Here is a 20032-nt window from a genome sequence, read left to right on the forward strand (position 1 = left end):
ATGTGGAGTTTCCCAATGGATTAACATCAGACTTTGCGTGTGAATTTCAGGCAATAAATGGGCCGTTCCGATTAACCTAATGCCTTATATCCATGATTTATACAGGAGAAGTCACCATATTGTGAAGTGCTATAGCTATAACGATCTTCATAAATAATGACCCGTCTTTACTACAGGAAAGACAGTTAAATAAGCCATACCGACTTAATAGCCGTTCCCATTATGAGTATTTTATTAAAATGTCAAGCACTAACGAGTTAAGATGGCAGTAACAACAGCCGTTATGTGTAGGATACATTACCATGACTTATCAAAACAATCACCTTCTTCACAGTTTTCACCCTTGTAGCCCGGGTTGCAGATACAGGTTCCCACGATGCACGTCCCATGGCTGCTGCATGTGATGTCAATGCACTGGTTGGTGGGAACGTCACACTCGGAGCCTTTCCAGCCGCTGTGACACATGCAGCGACCTTTAAGGTATTGCCCATTCCCACTGCACAGCACTGGACAGGCAGCTTTGAAAAGAGCAGACAGCATACATCCATTTGAATGGACCCCTTCAACCATAGCTTCAAAGAATAGTGAGTGTGTGCTAAAGTCTCCGTCTGACAATGAGCTTCTGAGCTAAATGTTAAAAGGTTTCCTTTCTAGGGAGGGTACAATTTGCAGCACACATTACTGCACTTTGTCATCCAGTGCAGATGTGACTCTCACAAAACCAACCAACAGATATCTGATCAATGGCGGTTGAGAATAAAAAATTTAAAAAATAACTGAATAAAAAGTGTAAAATGCTGTGCAGATGGATAACAGATGGCAGTATGTGTTAAAATGTGTCAACGAAAATTACTAGCATTTAAACACATTTCCTAAAGTAGTTTTTTTGATTTGGAAAGAAAAAATGCAGCCTAGGAGTAATTTAGTAATTTTAGGAGTAAGCCTCTGTAATTTAAATCTCACTTCTCTATATACTTTTCAAGATGTATTTTAAGCAATAGTTCATCAGGAGAGGTTGAGATTAATCATCTGAAGTAGTAATGCTTAACCTAATTTGAGAAATATAATACAAAGTTATTAAAATTGCTTTGTTCTGGTCCTGGTGAACATAATTTGGTCGATATCCAATAAAACAATTGTATGACTGACATGAATCGATAAAGACATTATGAAAACGGACTCACCTCGTCCACAGTCCGGTCCTTTGAATCCTAAAAAGCAGTGGCATGTCCCAGCCACACAGTCCCCGTTCCCAAAGCAGTTACTGGGACAGTCATCAATAGACTCTGCAAGAGAGCAATCAGGAGCCTTTCTGAGTAATGTGCTTTGAAAAACAATTTTCCTCCCACTCATTTTCTTTGGGTTGATGATTATCCCTTTGCTAATGACAGTGATAAGCACAGGGACTGGTCCTGTAAACATTTCTATTTAAGTGCAAAAACATTTTGGAGTGTTACTAATGTGTCCCCCCCCGCCCCCCCCCCCCCCCCCCCCCCCCCCCCCCCCCCCCCCCTCAATTGGTGGAAGAAACTAAAAGAGTAAACAACTTCTGATCATCAGGGCTTCTACTAAAAAGTCACAAAGCAAATTAATTCTCAGAATCCCAGAACTCACTGGATGTGATAAGTGGCATGCATCATTTGACAAACCCAATTTTATGCTTTTATGGCACACTGCAACCAGGCGATTGGAAGCATCAGCAGCACTGGAAACTGCCTGTTCCCACTACTATGGGATGTACTGCATCGTGTTTTCCACTGTGGTTAGCCTGCTCTAGGTATTGGCAGTAACAGAGTAGACATGGAGACTGCTTTGTGCTTCTGTTTTGTCTATTCATCACACTTCTTTTGTATCTACCTTTTCTGTTTTGTGGACTTAATAATAGTGATTTACAGTGTTGCATGCCCTTTTGTGGGTCATTGACAACAGTTGTTTTTCATCAATTGGGCTTTTTAAAAAAATCTGGCAACCAGTTCTGTTATAATAATAAATAAATATAACAATGGAAAATAACACTGGGTTGTTCAAAAGGAATCTTGGCATCTCATCTAAATGTAGTTGGGCTCAAATCAAATGATGTGGGATTTGATCACAGATTCAGTCATTCCCTCTGATCCAAAAAGCAGACTCTGCACACCTCACCATGATCACAGAACAGCCACTATACAACAAATAAAAGTGTTATCTTTTGACATGTCCTTATGAATAGAAGCTTGGGAGACAATTGCAACCCTTAGACCAAAACAAATATAACTTTCAAATTACATTTTAGGTGCAAGATGGCCCGTGATGTAGAAATTATGAAGAATTGCTGGAACTATTTAAATCTTAATGTGACTGTAATGTGTACATTCTTATACAGTAATCTCAACTTTAAAACATTTTTATCTCTGACATTTCAAGAATATCATGTACTAATTGCATATATATCTCCCCCTTTTATAAATATATTTTGTATATAAGTATATTTTGCATATAAAGATAAGCCAATTCCTTTGAAAGCGCAGTTTTACTCCATTTAGCCTCATGGTGTTTATGTATTGTATGTTCAGTCTCACATTGATTATGTGGCATATTATTATCTTTCTTGCTTCTGCAGTTCTGTGAGATGCCAACAATCAGCACAACACATTATTTTCTTTATTGATCCTTCTAACTAAATCAAATAAATCTGCAAAATAATTATTTCTACTACCATGTTCTGGCTTTTATTATAAATGAGAGTGACCACTGAGGCGCTCTGCAGCAGAGCTCTGAAACACGATGCTCACTAAATTAGGCCTGCAATGGTGCTGAAAAATATTCAATCTTGCCCATTGCCTTCAGGCAGCCGGGGCTCTGAGGCAAAACTTACTGAACAAAGACTCTGTTGTGCTCCACAAAGGGCTAGAAATGTGAGCCATGGATTCAGCTTCCCTTTACTCTGGAGAGTCAATCATCACTGAGGATGCAACGCAAGACAGAGAGAAGAGACAAAGAGAGAAAGAGATGGAGGCAGAGAAGAAAATACGGCGAAAAGACAGAGTGGTAGAGAGATAGTGAGCGGAGAAATGCTGCTGATGCTTTCTGTGCTGCGGACTTTGCCATGTTGGGTTAGTGAGGGGATGCTGGGGAGACTTTCCTCCAGGGTGGTGGAGGAAAATCCCCATTTTGGTGGGTTTTAGATGGATTCCAACAAGAATATCTACCTAGAGTAAGACTCCTGGTTATTCGTGCTCAAAGCTAGTAAAACCAGCAGTGTGTGTGGCCATTAAAATGCCTCCCAGAAGTAGAATTATTCAGGAGATTTTTGCTTTTAATTTTACAGCTCATGTATAAAGGGACAGTAAAACTAAGCAGGGTTGTAATTTATTGTTCACTAAACCAAGTCAGTGAAGTGAAAGATCAAACTTAAACTGCAATCTACTGACATATTAAGGGGGCAGGCATTCATTAATGTGTCTCTAATTATAGGTTATCTTATCTTTATACATCACGGGTATTTCTTTTAGTGATCAACAAACCGTCAAATCGAATGTATTTAATTGAGTTATAGTGAACTGCCGTGCGCCCTCGCTGACGCAGTTTGGTAGATTGCGCAGTTCCCATGTCTATTGGGCGTGTTTCCTCTGAGAGCAGGAAGGGAAGGCCATGAATATCTCTTAGCCACATACTCGACATAGGCCAACGCATAAATCATGGATTCAAGCAGAGCTTCATTGAAATTCATTACCCTTTCACATCAGGGGAGCTAACTATTGTGCGAGTCTCTCCGGTGGGTGAGGACGGAGAAGCGTGCAGCAGGCAGGTTTAATCAGCGCCTTGCCATACTCTGAGAGGATGCTCAGCACCTTGGAATGATGGGTGGTTGTGTACAGAGAGAGCCTGGGCTATATAGTGAGACAGGATATAGAATAAGACGTTGGTGCTGGCTTTTTGATTCCCTTTGCTGTGCTTGGCCTGTAAAGGAAGCCATGTCTGGGTTGAAACATGTCTGGCACCAGGCAGCAAGGGACAAATGGCTTCATGCTCCAGAGGGCTGTGATACAAAACATTCAGGGGGACACATTTCACATTGCCATGGAGCCACCGCCAAGTAATGAGGAGGAGCATTAAACACCGGGACGCTCCACCCCCCCCCCCCCCAGATGTATTATAGCATGGTTATTTGCTACAAGCAAACCTTTTATTTAATGAATGCGAAGAGCACAACGGGCCTCGCTGACAGTAAAATGAGACATATTTTCCTTCCAACACTGTCAGAAGCACTAAAATAATTTTACTGTTAGTTTCTTATAAACAATGCCGCATGGTCTCTCAGAGCGCCTGTTCTAGTTATTGTTCACATATATTTCTATGGCTGGGCTGTTCTGTCTGAAGGTCAACTCTATCCCTCCATGGCTCAATACAATTCAGGCAGTTGGTGAGATTCAATTTCTGCTGAAGGGCACTTACCCGGTGACCCATTTTAGAAAGGGCCCCTCTGCCTCCCTCTGAGCTACTGTGGGCAGATCAGCTCTGATACAAATGAACAGAGGCAGAACATAGCGTTGACTAACTCTGCCACACCCCATCCCCTCCCCGTTCCCATGTGTTGCCCAGAATACCTGATTTAGTTGTGTTTTCTCAAATATGAACCGCAGGAGGCCCTCATGCACACCCAGTCGAGAAGAAATAAGCAAAACTAAACATGCTGCCCTGACTCCCCCTCTCTGTGTCATATCATCTATTAAGTATTGAATTACAGCTGTTGTTTGAACAGCTAGGCGGGGGGGGCATCTCTTGCCTGTCTCCACTTGGTGTTACATTGGTGTTGAGGACAGCTCCTCATCGATCTGCTGCCTGGCACAGCCCCTCGTCACAGATGGACTCTGGCCCAGGAGCTTTTAATTAAAGAGCATGTGAGAACAGCTCCCAGCTGCCATCCCTGTGAAAGTCGACACCTCGGGCCCTCTCACACCTTGCCTGATACAGCAGTGCCAATCAAAGGCACTTTAGGGGGAACAAAGAGGAGCGTACAAAACGAAAATCACCTCCTCATAGAAGGACGTATGTGTGAACACAGCCGCGTGCCACACACACTTAGTCAGAGGAGGGGAAATATCTTTGCTACTTTGATATATGGAAAGTAGATGGAAATTGGAGCAAATCGTGATCAAAAAATGGCACTAGCAGGAGGGTACAATCATACTTTGAATTGTATGCAAATGGTTCCCAGAAGCTGGACCCCTGATTCTGCGGAAGACACTCAGGCTAATGAGGATATTATGATCTCTCAATGCCCCACTCAGGGGCATGGCAGGATAGCACTGATGTCTTGATTTTTGTCATACTCAAACTTCACCTTGATTAACCCGCACTTTCCTTGGTTACTGAAATCTGCCAAAAATTGTCTCTGACTTATGCCCCAAGTTTTTCGGTAGAGTGCTGCTGGTTGGTATTATGTGGATTGCTATTACAGGTTTCTGCAGCAGGTCATGCCCGGGGCGCTCACCTATGGCGGTGGTGAGGTAGGAGACAGTTTCCGTGTCTTTTCCGTCGTTGTAGATGGCGAGGTGCCAGATGCCCGAGTCCATGTACTGGATAAAGCCTGTGTCGTGTGTGGTGATGGGGGCCAGGCTCCTCTGCATAACCACGGGACCCTCCAGACCTCGGACGTCCTGGGCCAGGAGCCGCCGCCCATCCAGAAGCTCCACAAAGTCAAACTGCGGACAGACACACAGAAAGTGAGAAAGACTGATGGATGGACCGCAGACACGCCATTAGAGTGACACATGAGACTTGAGTGCTTTCAGCCCTCTTTATAGCAGAGCATCATTTGGTCTGCATGAATAACTCATCATTCGAGGAGAGCTTGAGTTAGTCTTGGCACATGGCGGCTGGATGGGCTGAGATAATGTTTTAATCCACACATCTTATATGAAAGCCTTGTTTGAAAGTATTAAAGTGAAAAGAGGGAAGACATGAGGGGAAATGTAAGTTTACTAAATAACATCTGCAACCATTTGCTTCACATCAGTAGTGACTCGATGCATACCAATGACCCGGCATATTATTTTCATCTCCATAAGGAAGAGAGTCTTTACTCAGCTGCTACTCTACGTGCAATCTGACACAGCACAGAATATTTTCTTCAAAGTAAAAGTAGAGAGAAGAGACAGCATGATCTTCAGACTGAAATATACATTACATTGGACATTAATGCAAAAAAGAATCCGGGCATGAACAAATTGTTGAACTACAGTTACATTTAGAGCAGGAATCTAAACTCTGTGAAGCAACAGTCAGTTGTGATTAATAACATTATATATCTGACTCTGTGCTGCACATAGATGGAAAATTAGTGTAGAGAAAAAGCTGCCTTTCTTGGCCCCTGAGCCCCGTATGGTGGTGTGATTCATTGGTGATATTGAACCTGAAAAGAAATGTGCCATAAATCCCTTATGCAACAAAAGAAAGTCAATCGTAATATAATAGAGAGATTTATGAATTGGTTGGTATTCATGAAACACTCCTATATGGTTGGATAGATTGTTTTCAAACAATATCCCAATTTATATTCGGTGGCAGGGCAAGAATGGAAAATGGAGCTAAATCCCTATACTTAGAAGACATCGATTGTAAATTATTTAACACACTCTCATTTACAATTTACTATAGTTTTTCACCAACAAAATACAGATTCCTAAGTGGTAAGGCAACTTAAACCCTGAAAACATTTAGATTTAAAAACAGAAGAATAGAAAAGACTAGTAACACATTCATCTATGTCAGTGACATTCAAATATCTCCCACCTGTGTGTGTGATGGAGGTAGGCCTCTTCTCCCGTAGACTCCCACTAAGGCATCTTTGCTCAGGGACACATTAAACTTCAGGTACATGGGATGATCAATGAAGACCTGGGCCCTCCAGAAGATACCAGGAGGAATCTGCTGCACGACCTTGCGCCCAACGTCAATCTCCCCCATATCTATATAGCTGTCATCAGGGAACAAGCTGTCCAATTTGCCTGCAATGCACACAAAGCAAATCGGTCAAAGAGATCACACCATTAATCCAGGATGTGGAGGGCAGAGGTAGTCAGTCTGCTGAAGCATGATAGTCTGACCATATCACAGATATTCAATCACATCCCTGACAGTTAGAAGAAGAACAAAGATATTATGAATGACCCCTCTGACGATTGGCAGCAATTCTGGTCCCGATTGCAGTGAGGGGGAGTAACGAAGAATATTGAACATCAGTCTGGTGTTCAAAAACAATTCCAGTTATATGCTCAGGTGTTGTCAACTCTTCTGACATGCCAAACACAAACATTGGGTTCAAAATAAAATAATGTAATACTCCGGAATCTTTCATACCTGGTGCATTTGAGTAATTATATCATTAATCATAAATAGCGTTCATCAAAGTCATTAATGGTGAACATATGGAGTGAAAAATTGTTTGAGAAATAGTGGAGAAAATTGCAACAGCTTAAACACTGTGATTAAATACATCTCCACGTGAATTTAAACTGGTAAAGTGAGAATTGTAATTATATCAGAGAGGGATCTCTTATAATAGTCCCAGCTCAGGTAATAGCACATTCACTGCCAAAACGTGTCCATATGCTCTATAATACACCTTACATTGGACTCTGTGGAAATGGAAACATCTGTTTGCCCATGTAGATGAGCTCATTTCAGCACCGATGTCTATTAAAGCAGACGTCCATACAAACTGCCCCCAGGACTTGGTGGCAGACACGGCTTGAGGTTACACGTGGCACGGCAGATGGCGGTGTTCTCAAAAGTCCATCAATGGCAACGGTTTTTATCAGAGTAAACATGGCACGCTCCCCGTCTGAGGATCTGGGCTTTACATAATGCGACGGCACAGACTCATTTTCCACATGTTGGGCTGTGTTTGAATTTATGCCACACATTAATGGCATACTCATCAGGCTGTTTAAATAAATCATAAGCAGAGAACAGTGATAATGGGCCTCGTGGTTAAATAAATGGTTGTTGTTCTGCAAGCTTAACTACAGCATAATGTGTTGAAGGAAAGCCATCTCATAGAAAGACAGAAACTTGACTGAATGTTAACATAGTACACTTCTGCATCCCTTTGATAAAACATGAGATAGCTCATCAGTGTTTCTGGTGACAGCAGTGCAGAATAAGACTTATTTAGAAAACTATGGCTATTGATTTCCTATCAGCAACAGCTGCCACGCAGGCTCTCAGCTCAGCTGTAGTCATGCTTGTTGTTAGCTAAACACACTTTCTGCTGTCTGTTAAATGAAAAAGACAACTCCTGGATCCATCTATATGGTAATGACCCCATCCTCTACCTATTGTCGTCTGCCAGCGACAAATCGCATGGCTACATCTGGGCCCATTTGTTGGAGAATGGAACAGAGCAAAGTTTCCTGGAGTCGAGCACTTGGTACCGAGGGGTGAGCGCATGCTTTCTTTGGCTGCCAGGAAAGGCAGCCCGGACTAGGAGATGAAAGGATCACATCCGTTCTGAGGAGGACAGAGTGGCTAATCCCCCTCCAGCCCCTGGATACTCAGTCCCTTAAGCTGCCCCATTTTCTCCCTCCAGGAACAAATAACACTTTCCCACTTACAACAACTTTCATAGGATTACAATGCAGATCTCTTTGCATACCATGGAGACGAGTGAACACAATGTGAAACTGGATGACACAATAATAACAAACTTGCTTGAGCTCCAAAATGTCATCTGTAAACTTTAAGATTTAAAAAACGTTCTTTTGCGTCCTTGCGCAATGCAGTTCATTTTCCGATTTGGTGCAGAATACCCCAGCAAATTGAGATTCATACAAAATCATCCCCAAAAACATCACATCACTATTTAGTTTGGGTTACGTAAGCATACAGTACATTGCAAACAAATATAATCTGCATTTAAAATAGGACATTGTCTATATAAGAAAAAGAAGCACTTACTCTCATCTTTTCCTCTGCGATCAGGTAATCCCAATCCTGTGTTGCCTAGGGGGGGCAAGCTCAGGTCCGTGGGTAAAGGTAGGCCACTTGTATTGTCCTCTGACAGCTGGTACATCTGTCTCTGCATGGGCTGCAGGTGCCAGTTTAATCCAAAAAGGTGCATGGCTGAAATATTCAACAGAAGACAAGCTCAGAATGGATTTCTATAAAAGTGACTTCAGATGCATTACATTCAAAAAGTGATGTTCTCTAAATTAAACTAACTAAACAATTATTTTAAAGGGGACAGGTTCTTATCCAAAGGTGACAGCTGTGGGATAGAGGCACAGGAAGTAAATTCCAAAGAACAAAGAACAATACGTGTTTTAATGGTTAATGGCATTTTGTTTCAAAGTGCTGAGCACTGCGATCAGGAGATGAATGGTCCCCTGACCTCATGGGACAACATCTGTCTCCCCACACCAACATCGACATGGACCATCCCCAGTGCCCTGTCATTTCTCAACCCTATTACCTTTCTATTCCCTTGCAAAACTAGGGGACAAAAGAAAAAAAAACATCAGCACGGAGACACGAGGGTGTTTCAATGTGAACACAGTGGAGGGAGCGTAGTGATATTTTACAAGGTCGACAAAAGAAATGTCCTCTGGAACAATGGCAGCAGAGTGCAGGACAGAGGAGGAGGGGCTGACCATGACAGATCACCAATAAGAAAATGGACAAGACGAGCTTAGCAAAGCAAAAGCCACCTTGGAAGTCATCAGTCAGCAGAAAAAGCCAGGAGACTCAATATAGCTATTTTATTGGTTTGTTGGTTCTTTTAAGCTCCTCAAGTAAATAACCACGCAATCCAATTATAAAGAGTGAAATGATCTGCCAGTCGTAGTCCGAAGCTGAGAATAAGACCTCTCCAGTCCTCTCAATATGGTTTCTCCTTTTATAGGGCGCTTAATCTATATTATGTCACCAATAAGCAGTCAGGGACTGTTCGGAGAACACCGAGTGTGACTTTTCCATTATTATCAGTTCTTTTCATGAAAAGCAAAAGTCGTTTTTACTATTTGTATTTGATTCATTTAGGTCCATCGTGCAATTTATCATATCAATTCAATGAACAGAATGTGGTGTTGTTTACCATCCCACAAGATTTGTATTTCTTTAACATCTTGGCTAGGAAAATCAACGCTTTCACTGTCATCTTTTATTATGATGCTGTTATTATTAGTTTTATAACCAAAATATGTTGCACCAAACTGCAACTTCTTCACAGAAACACTTGAAAATGACAAAAAAAAGTGTTCTTTGTTCATCTTTCAGTAGTGTGCAGCAGAATCAGGTGCTTCTCAGAGAAAGGTCAGCAAACTTCAGATGAGAGAAAGGACTGGGACACACTGATTGATTTGCATCCTTTTAATAGTGCAATGTTTCAACACTACTGTGTCTTCATTAGAGTCTAAAAAAGGCCTTATTAATAGTCATATACCATACTGACCCTATATTGCTTCATTACGCAATATATACCATATTATATCTCCCCACTTCTAAATCAAAGTGATCCCCTAAGAATAACAGGAGGTTTACTTGCTCAGACTCAGCTATTAACTTTAAATTGACAGAAATTCCCACATGAACGTGACAAGTTGAATATTAAACCAAGGTATAGTGTCTGATGAACGGAATACATTGGGTCCTTCCCAGAGGAAACTGCATCAAACGTAGATGCATTAGAGAACACCATCCTGCCTGGTTCCTCCATTAGGATCTCTATAAGTTTGATGGCCTAACATTAAGATCATTTCCCACGAAACTTTATAGTCAACATAGTCAAAGTACCGCATATTTAGTGAAATATTTAGATAGTTTGTGAAAGAAAAACACTAGAAACAGTGTATTTATCAGGTTAAACCCAACGCAAACAGTCCCTGAGATGATGAAAGTTCAACAGCAATACCAGCATCTGTTCTGTGTCCGTTTGGTGGCTGTGGAAATGACTGTGAGTAGAGGACAACCAGCGAAGAGACAGATGGCTATGTTTGTCATTTTGTAAGCTCCAGAAAGACATTCCTTTTGATTTGTAGCTCTACATCGGCTGGCGAAATGGAAAAAGAGTCAGTGCATGTTGCTGGCAGAACTAACGCAAAGTCACCAAGCACGGTGTCATTCCAAGTGTCCTAGTAATCACGTCTTTGTGAGCCCCATTCTTCATCCCATCCATCCCTGAGGCCCCTAATGGAAAATGGTTGAAGAGGCCTCCCCCTCCCTTTCTAAATCCAAAGATTTACTTCAACGCCTTCTTGGTATCTGTGATATGCAGAGTATTGGACACGAGCCAGTGAGGAGCCCCCTGATTTTGTTTTGCTTGCTTTTCTAACTTTGCAAACATCATGGAATGACACTGCCGCAATTGGCTGCGAAATGAAGACAGGTTGTGGAATAACAAGGCACTTCTAATGAGATGGCCACCGGCAGAGACAAGCTGTGTCTGTGTTCCAGCGATGCCACTGACCTGTCAAGAATACTGCACTTCGTAGCATCGCCCATTTTGTCCTGAGCACGTTTTGTGCCCTCCTTTCGCTTATCTCTTGGCAGGAAGTTAGGTCACGCCATGTGCCAATTAGGGAACAGCGCTACTGTAGTAGAAGACTTTGCAGCCAGGCTGAGGCAGTCAGCACTTATTGCTGTGGGTCATCTGCCAGCATTCCTGTGCTTCTATCTTTTGATCTGATGAGCACTTTCCAACTAGTGCACAATTCAAGGGAAGCTATGATGAGAAGAGTCATTTTTTCTCATCTTTCTAGTCAAAATCATCAAATACTTTCTGCATCTAAAAAGAGCCAAACTATCTCTAGGTTTGAGCCAGCAAAGATAAAGTCTCCTACACACCTTGGATTTAAAAATCTTTTAACCATATGGTCATTTAATTTCTTCAAAAAAGGTGTTAAACATGGCAGCCATCGGTTGCTCATTTGTAACTATATTTACAGCTCTCTTACTTTCACAGTCTCAGGCGTGAATCACCGCTCATCCTCACTGAGTACATTTGCACACAATGCAAATGTGCAGTACAGGTACATTGTTGTGGTAAATAGCTTTTACAGCTACAGTAACCGTCTTTCAAGCGTCACATTATTACAATAATGCACTGAATAAATACAATGTAAATATAGTAGAGACTGACTTGGATACCAACTGAGAGTTTCAGCAAAGAATCAAACGGTAGAAATTATATATTTCCATGTAAATAAATAGTTGTAGAAAATTAAACAGTTTCTGGCTTTAAACATAACACTTTTAGCATAATTGACTAGAGTTTATGCTGTTTAGTAAATGCTTTAGCTGATTTCAGTATATCACCATCTGGTATCCCGTATTGAAAAAAAGGCTGATTTAAAAAACCATTGAACCATATCACCATACCTGTCAGCATTATAAATAATCAATATGTGGTGCAAAGTCCAACAACTCTCTGTCTATACATGGTTAGCTAAAGTGCCCGTGTGCTGGTGACACAAGAGCACACATTGTGTTCACTTGTTCTGCATAGATATAATGAAGTTCTCTTGGCACATTTGATCTCACATTAGCCTGCGGAAATATTACTCTTACTAAATCATGAAATGAGATTGCAGCATTTCCAATAAATAGTAAGTATTGAAGAATTGAAATAAATAAAAAGTGTTTTCAATAAAAGTGTTTTTCTTGGCCATTAAAGTAAATCATTGCATTAATGAGCTTTACATTTAGGTGATAGTTATGATTGATTTAGCATTTATATGAAATGTCTGTTTATTTCCTTAAGCCAACTGAGCAATTTTCCACATTCAGAGTAACATAAGTGTTGACAAATCTATAAACTGCAAATATCACATAGGTGTAGTACAAAGCCTAAATCAAACAAAGCAGTATTATCCTGAGGTACTTAAAGACAGATAAACTAAATAAACCTGTGTTTCAGAGAAGATCTTTTGGGGTTGGATTATAATGCAGTTAAATATGTTCTAGGGCCCAACCTCTTTGTCCTTGGCTTCATACCCATGGTGAAAAGAAGTGAACACAGGAGGATACTGATGACCTTATATAACAATGTGCTAATGAGCGAGCGACCACAGAGAAAATAGTGGCATCTTAAAACTTTGACCTTTTTTTAATATCAAAATTTGCCATTTTTAAAAGTTCTGACAAATGAAACCACGCTTCATGTCAAAACATCTGTCATGATGTTTAATTGGGTTCATTAGACATCCCACCCAGAGTTCCCAATTACAGGCCTCAATAATTAATTGCACTTGAAATTAAATGTATTTTCTCATCAGCCTTTAATTAAATATGGACCTCGTTCTTGATTGGAAATTCCGATCTTAGGGTGAGGCTTGTCCTCCAACATGTTTACTTGTGGGGCATCGGGATATGGACGGAGTTTTGCAGGGTATAATTACACAGCCTGATTAAAGACTATCAGGTTGATGGGGCTTTCTGGCTTTAGGCCAAGTCAAAGCAGTAAACTGCTGTAGACACGACTGTATCTGTGCTTCTGCAGCTAAACCACACAGCTGATTCCCTAAACAGGCCAAAATAGAACTTTCTCACTCCTACCCTCAAATTGCTCGATATGGAGATAATCATCATGAGCAGAAACCAGCTGATTCTTTTTAATCCAGCACTGTTCTGAATTTCAAATTAAACTATTTAAATGGCTCTAGTGACAAAAAATGAATAATCAGATTTGAGTTCGTTTGGCCTCAAGGAGAAGCAGAACCGATTGCTTTCTTGATTGTTACGGCAAAATGCAAATCTATAACAAATGTCCTCAATGAAGAATTCATTTATCTCACTGATGAGGACCACGCTGAAGGATATGGATATTCTTTCACCGACTTTATTCATATGAACTACAATATTCGTACCATCCTTCAGTGTGCACCACTGTAACCATTTATATGTAAAACAGCCAATCAGATGTAATGAATATCATATTGGAAAAATATATTAAAAAGAAGTGTGGGAATCAACTCCCACAAATCAGGCTGTATTAACGTAAAAAAGTTGAGGCTAGCTTTTCATGTCGACTACCAAATCTATGGGACTTCTGCCAATCAAAATGACAAAGACATCCAACAATATTTCAATGACCTCAAACATCCCTGTTTGACTTTACATGTACAGAATCTTAACCTGTCTGCTCTCCGTTCCCCGCACTACAGGAACCTTTTGTCTTGAACCCTGTCACTCATTCCTTTAAAATATTCTTAGTGTTATTCCTCCTTCCTACTCTGGTCTTGCTCCTCATATCCTCGTCTCAATCCTTCATAGCCCCAATTAGGTCGACTTCTTTAACCCCACGCTTACCCCTAAGCCTGTTTCTATTTATCCTAAATGCAAACAACCCTACACCTTTTGATATTTACTTGACCGTTGACTTACCCACAATCCTCACTGTTTCCCATGCCCTTTTCTACCTGACTGCACTGTTACTGCAGATGCTGCTGTTATTGTTGGTGGCCATAAATGAATGATAAACCTTCTTGTATCCTTTTTTTAAGTTTCATTCATGTAACAAACAAATTAGTGTTTTATTATGTTTTTACTGACCAATTTACTAATAGTGATTCAACCTTTGTAAGAGCTACACAAAATACTCTACAACTAATACTGAAAGAGTAACAGCTTGCTCGGATTAGACAGTGTAGCAGTCATTAGTTGTAATAGCCAGGATGAGTAAACCTACCAGAAAGAACATTTCAATGAAATCCAATAAGAACACAGCTTAATACGTGATCTCCAAGAAATACAGTAAATAAAAAAGAAAACATCACAGCAATTACTCTCAGAATCCACTTGCAGGAACACCCGTTTCTAGTTTATATTTTTATTTTGTGTCCTTATAACTGCTTCTTCTGACCGTTTACAAGTGAAATTCGGTGTAAACAGTCTTGTATATAGATCACACGGACGAACAAGAGATCAGATATCATCAAATATGAATATCATTCCCTTAGGCAGGCAAAAAGAGCAGCACGGATTTAATAGCTTAACTCAGATATCACAGCTCATAGTCCTCACCCAGCTGGGACCTGGGTATGCTGTTCAGGGAATATTACACCAAATAAAATGAATAATCTAAATGTGCAAATCCTCTCTTGTGTGATGGCTGATGTCTTTTTAATTCATTTCCTATCTGACCTATTCACAAGAGCAAGAAACAGTCTTCCCCATCTCTGCAGATTCAGTCAACCCAATCTATGAATGATAATGTTATTTCGGACGAGGTTTGTGGGCGAGGAGTCAATCTATGAGTCGCTTTATAACTACGCTCATATGAGCCGCAGAGTGCGGATTCTACACTATTAAAACAGATGATAGAGGGAGTACAATAGGCATGGACTCATCCTGTGTCTGCAGTTAAGTAAGGGGTGGGGCCGGGGGTGTATAGGTGGAGGCGCTCACCCCTGTGTGTAGGAGCATCAGAGGTGACTCACCAATGAAGTAGGCCAACAGGAAGAGCAGTGTTACTGAGATGAGGATGGCACTGAGAGCAGCACATTTCCAGTTGCAGTGCTTATAGGACTTCTTCAGGCTGAAGGCAGGTCGAGAGAAGGTGTTCCGAGGCAGGGGCCGAGGGGGGGGCGAGTACACCGTGCTGGAGGTCAAAGGGTATCCTGGTGATGTTGTGCAATACATTGGTGATGTTCCACCTGGTTTGAACAGGAAGTGCCTGGGGAAAAAAACATATTTTTTCTGTTAGTCTGAACAGAAAATGCACATTTCTCAGGGATCTCTATCATCATATTACTGTGGGTTACTGTGTATCCAAGTGCAGTCCCTTCTACTGGTAAGTATCTCTGTTTCCAAGCACCTTTAATACCGTTACCATAGTCACGCTTCTGTCAGATTAGTGGGAATGCTAAAGCACACTGGCTTTTGCTCAGTCGAAACTGTGAATCAATATTAAATCTAATTTACAGGACTAGTGACCGCAGCTGGCTCTTGTTTACGTATTCATGCCAGCATGGTGAAGAGTAATTCCCAATAATTATGTGTCAGGGCTGTCCACATGAGAGATACCGTATGTAAGGTTGCAGCATGGAGTGGAGCAGATTTATTCGCCCTTGAAGAGCATGGCTGGCTATCTCAGAAAACATGTGTAGCTGCATATCCACAAGCCGTATGATCGGCCCATCACAGAGTCAGTGGCTGCGGCACTGTCGTCAAGGCCGTTTTACCGACTAGTTTACAAGAAGCTCCTGAGCGACAGCGACATGAACGTGATTGAATGTCACATTACAATGTGTGATGTGGAAAGTCACTGGGACCATATTTTGTTTATGAATATCAGGACAAAACTCAGACAGATCCTATTCTCAATAGGAGATTACATGGGCAGCTGTGTTTCATAAAGCGGCCATGCTTAACATTAATCAAAGTAATACAACCCAACAATGTGACTAAATGCAGATTGTTAGTTGTATCAAACAGGTAGGGGACACATACAGCAGCGATTCTAGCACTGCAGGGGACATACACAGATGATTGACAGCATTTTAAATAGAGGATGGTCGATGGAAAAATAGTGCAGGCATCACTATTGTGCTCATGGCAAAGCAGATTGTGACAGTAGTGTGAGCCAGATAGCAAACATGCAACATACCCGTCGTTGTACGAGGCATCGCGGCGTGCTGATGCCAGAATGTCCATCTCAATGAGGTTGTCCTGTAAAGTCTCTAGGAATGTCTGCTTTGCTATGTTTCTACATACAGGTGAAAAGATGGATATGAAGCTAGTGTGAGATGTGCGTGCAAAACACAGAAATGCCAATACAGAATGTGATCACCAAGCAACATCAAAAACAAATGGAGATCAGGACGGACAGTGTGGGGAAAAGAAACCAAGGCCCTTATGGAACTACTTCTACTACGGTGTGAGACAAATAACATCTAGCTCTCTTTTTCCCCTCGTTACCTTGTTTTGTATGAGCCCTGCCCTTCTCTGCAAGCGTCTTGCTCTTCTCTAATAAACATTAGAGTATTCTGGCTCCTTTAAGGTTGTGATTGGAAGAAAACAATACATCACTTACAAATGAGAACCTTAAGGTTTCTAACACTTTTTCTCAAACAAAACACTTTTTCTTATTACAAATAACCTTGTCACTGAAGTTCTTACACTGGATAGTTTCATTAAATACAGTTTTCTGAAATCTATTTAAAGGTTGCAGCACTAAAAAAAAAACACGCATTTTTAGTTCATTGCAAAGTTTCTAGAGACGCATGTCTCATTTCTCCCATAATGCACTCCCCCCGATGAGAGCTCTGTTCCATAAGGAAATACTGCAGCACTGCAATGGAGAAATGAACTGAGCACATGCAATGGGCAGGCTGAACACGTTCTGTGGTACAAGAGAAAAGCCTTTTTTTTTAGCACTGCCCCTACGAGGTCAGTTTGTTCATGGTCTCTCAAGCTAGTGTTATGCGGAAGAATGCAACTTTTAATGAAGAGAGAAAGAGATGCTTGGCAGACATTCTAAAGGAAATGTTGAGGCTGGATGGTGCCATCCAGCTGCTGGCATCTCTCCAGTGGCGGTGCAGAATTGATCAGGGCCATTTAAATTAACAAAATTAAATTCACAAAAGTGACAATGAGGGTCATTGTAACACTATTACCAAAGCAAAGGTGAGGCGTAATATTTGTGTGTCCTTGTGGATATTACTCATAGTTTCAATTGAGTTATTGGAATTTTAGTAGTCGCCCATTTTTCAAGACTATACATCATAAAGACTTTGAATCTGGTTCAAGCAGCATTCTTGCCTGTTGTACATTCACTCACCTTACCATCTGTCTTCCCCTCCACAGGGAATACCTGTGCAGAATTAACGTTGGAGCTGGATGCCATGTAATCATTCATTATACTACTAACTGTCCTTCTACCGGCTAAAATTGATGCTCATTTTCCTGTTGACTGAACCGTCTCACAAAAACTGAAGGAAGAGACAGTAATTCAATTCATGGCTGGTGTTTCGCAATGCCAAATTAGCTGTTAGCTATTCTCCTGTCAACAACAGTTTCATTCATGGCATGGTGTTTACTATATATCCTATACTATGTAACAGTGAGGTCCAAGTTTTTCTCCCTGGATTCTTTCAAAAGGTCCTGATAATGAAAACATCTAATTGAAGAGTTTTAAATAAAGGAATCTATAATCATTTTCTTGAAATCACGGCTACACAATGGCTTTTTATTCAAATGTTCCTCATGAAGCTGTCTCGAGAACCATCCAAACAACTTAGCCATCTACGCTGCAATTCCTAAGCAATATGTCCGCAAAATGTTAAGTCAAACAAATGAACGGTTGTTGTGAAACTTACTTATGAATATGTCTCGTAGATCTTTGGTCTCACTGTCTTCTGTTTCTTAATGTGGCAACGGGGAGCTGAGCACAGCATTCCATTTGGTAGTATAACAAACTGTTATTAGGTTCAAGGTTCAAGGTTCTTTATTGTCAAACTGACATAGCTACTGAGTAATTATGTTGTTGAAAATCTTATGTCACAGGCTTCTCCAACAATGCAACATAATAACAATACAGATAGCAAGAGCAATACAAAAAGAAAAATAGTTATAAAATAAAGTGAGCATGTGGAATAGTGCAGTACGAGTCTATATACAAGATATTGGAATGATATATATTAGATATTAGATACATATTACTGAGTAGCAGATGAATGTTTTTGAAGTTGTTTCAGCAGTTTAATTGTTTAACAGTCTCACTGCCCGCGGGAAGCAACTATTAGGGGTCCACTACTAACAAATATGTCCCATAGATCTCGAGAGCTCTCACATAACACCGCACGTCCTTGGGTCCTCAGCAGCACACATACCAATTGTGAAATGGATTGAAATAAAGTTTGTCTAGAAGAACAAGGACACACAGACTCCATTTTAGTTTAGTACGTTTTTTGATTTCCTCAGCAGGCAACCTGATCACACAGAGAAGTACAGTTTTGTATTTCAACTGTAAGCCGTGTAATATGGTAATTGTGAGGGTACGAATAACAAGCCTCGTTTCCTTGATTTCCTACCGACTTGCAATAAGACCAACCAAAGAAATACCAACAGATATTCCCTTTGTTACAATAACACTTGACAGATCTACTTCACACAAGGGCCTCCTATCGGGAAATGTGCTAGAGAACTAAGTACTGGTGATTAATATGAAATAAATAAATCTTGGGGCTGAAGTGGAGGACTATGAAGCCTGATCACAGGAGCCTGAATGTAACTTTTGCCAGAATTGTTTCATTTTCAAGTTCTTAATGACTCTGCTGTTTAAACTCAATAGCTTCCAACATAGGACGCAGACCCAAAAGCAGCACTTTTCTCTTGTTTGCCACAAAATCATGTTCATCACAAATGTAAGCCTTTGCCCGCAGCAGGTTATGTTACATAATATTGCTTTTAATCTCGATAGCAGTGTGGTAATTTAATACGGAGCGGGACAACATGAAAACCTGGGTTCAATGCAATAGCACCAGCTCATTCTCAGCAACATCTCTATAAATCGTCAGGGAGACGGGTTGCACAGTACCTGGTTTCCAAGGGGATGTTGCTGTTGAGTAGCCAGTTGTCCTGTGTGCAGTCTTGCCCACTGGCCGGACCCTCAGGAGGGGCAGAGCTGTCTGTCGGAGCGGGACTTGGGTTACTCCGCGGTGTGTAGTTGCCCCTGTTCAAGGAGTTAATGGAGGCCGCATGGTGCTGATGATTGGGTGAGTGGGAGTGGGAGAGCGGGAGAGGGGGCGTCCGCAGCCGGGAATGGTTTTGAAAGGCTCCGTCTGGAGGCAAAAAAGAAAGAAAAAAGAGAACACTTTAGAGAATAAGAAAAATACAGAGCTTCAAAACTACTGCAGATCCACTGAGGATGCATTTTCTAAAATAATTGTGAAAGTGTGTGAGTGAGTGTGCTAGCAGAGTAAGAAGAGCCTCATGGAGTTATTTTAACTACCTAATCTGCTACGTTATGACTGATGAATGATGAGCCATAGTTTCACCCGAAGATAAATTAACACCTTAAGATTTATTTCAATGATGAGCTGCAGAGCCCTTA

The 20032-nt window shown here is 41.1% G+C and overlaps 1 protein-coding gene across 1 annotated transcript in view; it reads right to left on the minus strand.

The window, feature by feature from the left end:
* Positions 1-20032, minus strand: part of tenm4 (teneurin transmembrane protein 4) — a 147531-nt gene that overhangs the window by 57793 nt on the left and 69706 nt on the right. Inside the window, exons 5-13 of the mRNA XM_034113348.1 lie at positions 19517-19760; positions 16897-16971; positions 16586-16684; positions 15417-15652; positions 8941-9105; positions 6775-6989; positions 5474-5684; positions 1185-1286; positions 324-518 (exon numbers count right to left, since the gene is read on the minus strand). Of these exons, the coding sequence (XP_033969239.1) occupies positions 324-518; positions 1185-1286; positions 5474-5684; positions 6775-6989; positions 8941-9105; positions 15417-15652; positions 16586-16684; positions 16897-16971; positions 19517-19760 (1542 nt within the window). The remainder of the gene's footprint in view (positions 1-323; positions 519-1184; positions 1287-5473; positions 5685-6774; positions 6990-8940; positions 9106-15416; positions 15653-16585; positions 16685-16896; positions 16972-19516; positions 19761-20032) is intronic.

This window comes from Trematomus bernacchii, unplaced genomic scaffold (assembly GCF_902827165.1).
Source record: "Trematomus bernacchii unplaced genomic scaffold, fTreBer1.1, whole genome shotgun sequence".
In the NCBI taxonomy this organism is placed as follows: domain Eukaryota; kingdom Metazoa; phylum Chordata; class Actinopteri; order Perciformes; family Nototheniidae; genus Trematomus; species Trematomus bernacchii.